This window comes from Triticum aestivum, chromosome 4A (genome assembly GCF_018294505.1).
Source record: "Triticum aestivum cultivar Chinese Spring chromosome 4A, IWGSC CS RefSeq v2.1, whole genome shotgun sequence".
NCBI lineage: Eukaryota > Viridiplantae > Streptophyta > Magnoliopsida > Poales > Poaceae > Triticum > Triticum aestivum.
Window position 1 is genome coordinate 616,118,893 of NC_057803.1, and position 3,791 is coordinate 616,122,683.

At 47.0% G+C, this 3,791-nt stretch overlaps 1 protein-coding gene across 1 annotated transcript; it reads left to right on the plus strand.

Moving 5' to 3' along the window:
• Positions 1-2,236: 2,236 nt before the first annotated feature.
• LOC123082635 (putative glycine-rich cell wall structural protein 1) lies at positions 2,237-3,435 on the plus strand. The gene has a single exon (XM_044504936.1). It carries the CDS (start codon positions 2,269-2,271, stop codon positions 3,148-3,150), a length of 882 nt encoding a protein of 293 aa, XP_044360871.1. The 5' UTR covers positions 2,237-2,268; the 3' UTR covers positions 3,151-3,435.
• The last annotated feature ends 356 nt before the right edge of the window (positions 3,436-3,791 follow it).

The following is a 3,791-nucleotide window of genomic DNA, read 5'->3' on the forward strand; positions in this document are numbered from 1 at the left end:
CCTCGGCGATGCCTTCAGGAAGGGAACGACGCGGACAGATCTGATTGAAGACCTCCATCTCTCGTGCACGGGCCGTCGCCATCCTTGCCGGGAACTGAATGATCTATGCCGCCGCTGTCAGACCTCAACAAGGAGAAGTGCCCCACTGGTCGAGGTAATACCCTACTTCTGCTTTACTTTGATTAATGAAGTAAATGCCTTGTGTCCAATGATGTCATATTCTCCGAAACTACCCCCTAGCCTCACATTATAAAGGAGGACGAGACCTAAGGTTACATAATTCCTACCCGACCTAGAACTCCGATCTATGGGACTCTCTGCCCGGCTAGAAGCTCTGCAAAACACCCAGGCTGGCTCACCATCTAGCGTGCCGCCCGACAGGCCACCCATGGTGTTGCACAACGTCTCACTACATTTCTGTTACTACTAATAAATTATTCAAGCATATATTTGTTTTCAGGTGTGGTTGAATTGGCGACTCAACGGTTAAAGCTTATAAGCATTCTTTGACTCCGATCATGTAGCATATAAATTGAGGGTTGTAATCTTAGGAACGAAGACTGCGATCCCTTGCACTTGGGGGATATCAGTATGATCCTCAGAAATCTGGATGGAAGCGTTTAGTTTTGCTGCATATAGACACCTTTCCCACTGCAACGGTGTGCTCGAGTCAACAACAACATGCGTGTGATAATGGATGGGGTGGCTACTATAGTGGACTGATCTCCCGGATGCCTTCCAATCAGATTTGACTAGGCGCTATCGAGTCTCTTTAATGATTCACTACCCTGTTCTAATTACAAACACCTTGTCTCTGAGATCAAGGCTCATACTGAAGCACAAAATTTTATTCCTAGAAAAGTTTCGCGTGATCAAAATAGGGTACCTCATAATCTAGTCATCTTGTTGGGTGCACAGAGTGGAGCATTGCATGTTCGCTTAATCAAGGTCTTCCCTGCATTTCGGATTTTGTAACTTCAGATTGTAACTCTATTCCCTTGAAATATAATCCATAAACAAGAGAAGAAATAAAGAAAGCATACACTGACTTAATAGTATAGCCCACGGTATGAACATCAACACCAACAGCCAAGTACCCACCCACATGCCTAATATTGATACCCCCCCCCCTCCCCAAATCCAAATATATAAGACCGAATACGTTTTTCAAGATTGCTTTTGACTGTAGATAAAATTAATAATCTAATTCTATCATTAAAAACTCATTTCACAAATTTACATACGAATTTGATGGTATACCTTATATAGCATATACATCATATTCTTGTTTCAACCGGTGGTTAAAGGCAACCTAAAAAAACTTATTAGTCCCTATATATTTGTACGGAGGGAGGGAGTATGTTAGTCGCCGTGGAGACGGGTTCAAAGGTGTGTATTTGGACTTTTGGAGAGCATGTGCAGTAATTTAGGAAGTCAGACCTACGGAACGCGATCGAGTTTTGTTGATACTAATCAAACCATTAACTAAATTAAGATGGGATCCCGGCCGTGAGTGAACATGGCTAGCTAGCTAGCTACTCTTCTCGTTTCTGCCCACCCATCCGGAGCCTTGCATGCAGCTGGAGAATGGAATGCCAGCTCGATCGATCCTAGCCTGCCACTAGGTCAACTTGGACACTGTAATTATCACCGATCGACGTATCTCGTTGTTAATTTGCATGCGCCTAGAATAGAGCCAGAGTGCGCTACTCGGTCAAAGTTGTTGACAATGGGTTAGTAAACCCTAGGTAAGGTAAGTCGCCGGGCGATGCACGGTGCACGATGAACTCGGCGAGCAGACTAACAGGAAATGCCAATGTCAAAGGATCCGAGTCCACTGATCGCATTGCGTACCTACATCGATCATCAGCTTACGCGTACTTCCACATGTGTAGGGCATCGAACAGATATAACTAGTCTGTCTATGTCAGGCGATGGGGATCTTTTGCATACTAGTTGATCTGCATCAATCAATAAATTACTGTCGTGAGTAAGGAGAGAGATTTGCATGACAATTACATGCTGCACGTCTTGCTAGCGGCTACTGTGGAACTAGATCGACATATACACAGTCAACAGTACTACCGTCACTCTGATCATAGGAAACTTCTCATCGAATAACCCATTCAATGCACAACCAAAATCACTCGATCGGTTCACCGTAAGATCTCGCACCCATGCACGGCCCCCAGCACTATATATACTGACCCAACCTTCTCTGCACTCAGCACCCAACTCGACCATCTCACTCCACACAGCTCACTCACAATGGCTACTAGCACCAGGCTTGCAGCTCTTGGCTTTGTTGTCCTTGTGAGCATTGGGTTCGCCGATGCAGCAAGGATGCTAGCTAGCTCCTCCAGTGCTTCAGGTGGTGGTGGAGGAGGTGGTGGGGGAGGTGGTGCGAATGGTGGGAGTGGATGGGGTGGAGGGTCTGGATCGGGTGGAGGCTTAGGATATAGTGAAAGCGGTGGAGATTGGGGTAACAAGTGGAATTTCGCCAAGGGGTCTGGAGGAGGAGGAGGAGCAGGCGGTGGGGGAGGATCAAAGGGTGGATCCGGGTCTGGTTTCGGATCTGGTTCTGGTAGAGGGAGTGGTGTGAGTGGCTCTGCATCAGCCCCTAGCGGCAATGGATACGCCAATGCTGATGGTAATGGCGGGGGCGGGGGTAGTGGTGGGGGTGCAAATGGGTCTAGCGGAACTGGGGTTGGGTCTGGCCTTGGCAAGGGATATGGTGAGAGTGGTGTGACAAAGGCACCGACTCCTGTTGCCGGTGGTGATGGTACCAGCTACTCAGATGCTGGTGGTAGTGGTAACGGGGGTGGCGGCGGTAACAACGGAAATGGAGGTGGTGCCGGAGCTGGCGCTGGACAGGCCGGTAGCGACGCCACTTCTGGAGGCTTTGCAAATGCAGGAGGAAGCGGCAATGGTGGTGGCGCAACCGGAAGTGTCGCTGAAGGTCCAAGCGTTGGAGTTGGATCGGGTGCTGGGTCTGGCGCCGCTCAGACCGGTAGCACTGGCTCTTATGGCGAAGGCTATGCCACGGGAATGGGTGGTGGCATGGGTGGCGGCACCGGTGAGAGCCAGAATGGCGGAACTGGCAATGGTGGAGGCAATGGATCAGGATCTGGTGGTGGCGGATACCACTAAATTATCCTTTCTCAATCAAGATAGAACTTGGACCTCGACATGTATTTTAATTTCCATCATTTTACTAGCATTACGAATTGAAGGACATGGGGCGTGCACTAAAGGGACGATCCTAAGCATAGGTGGAGGGAACTAAATAGCATTTCTTGGATTAGCATTTAGCTCCTACAGCTGTTCAGGCCGGTTTGTGCCAACAGACATAATAATAATGTGAAGGAGTACCTCCTTTGTAGTTTTTTTCTATCTCAATAGTCAAATCACTTGATTTCGCCGTTTTGTTTCCAATGCCTTTTTGAGTTTTGACCCAATTTACATGTTCAAGTATGTTTCTTGTGTGCATACCCACGAGAGTATGCAAGTCTGTGGTTTTCTAGAGCTATGCAAACTCCGACTTTGCTTTCTATTTAAAATAACCCCTCGTGTAAGTTGGGTTCGTTTTTGAATCGGTATTAACAAAATAGTTCCGATCTTAACCATCAACATAGAACGTAGTATTAAGACACCATATTCATACCATTGGATGCACCGTACAAAATGTTATTCCATAATATATACTCAGGTGTATTAAAACCATCATAGTTCATAGAAATTGGTACTCAAAAGTGTTAGACTAAAGAATGTTAATGTGTAAATGAGGCGCC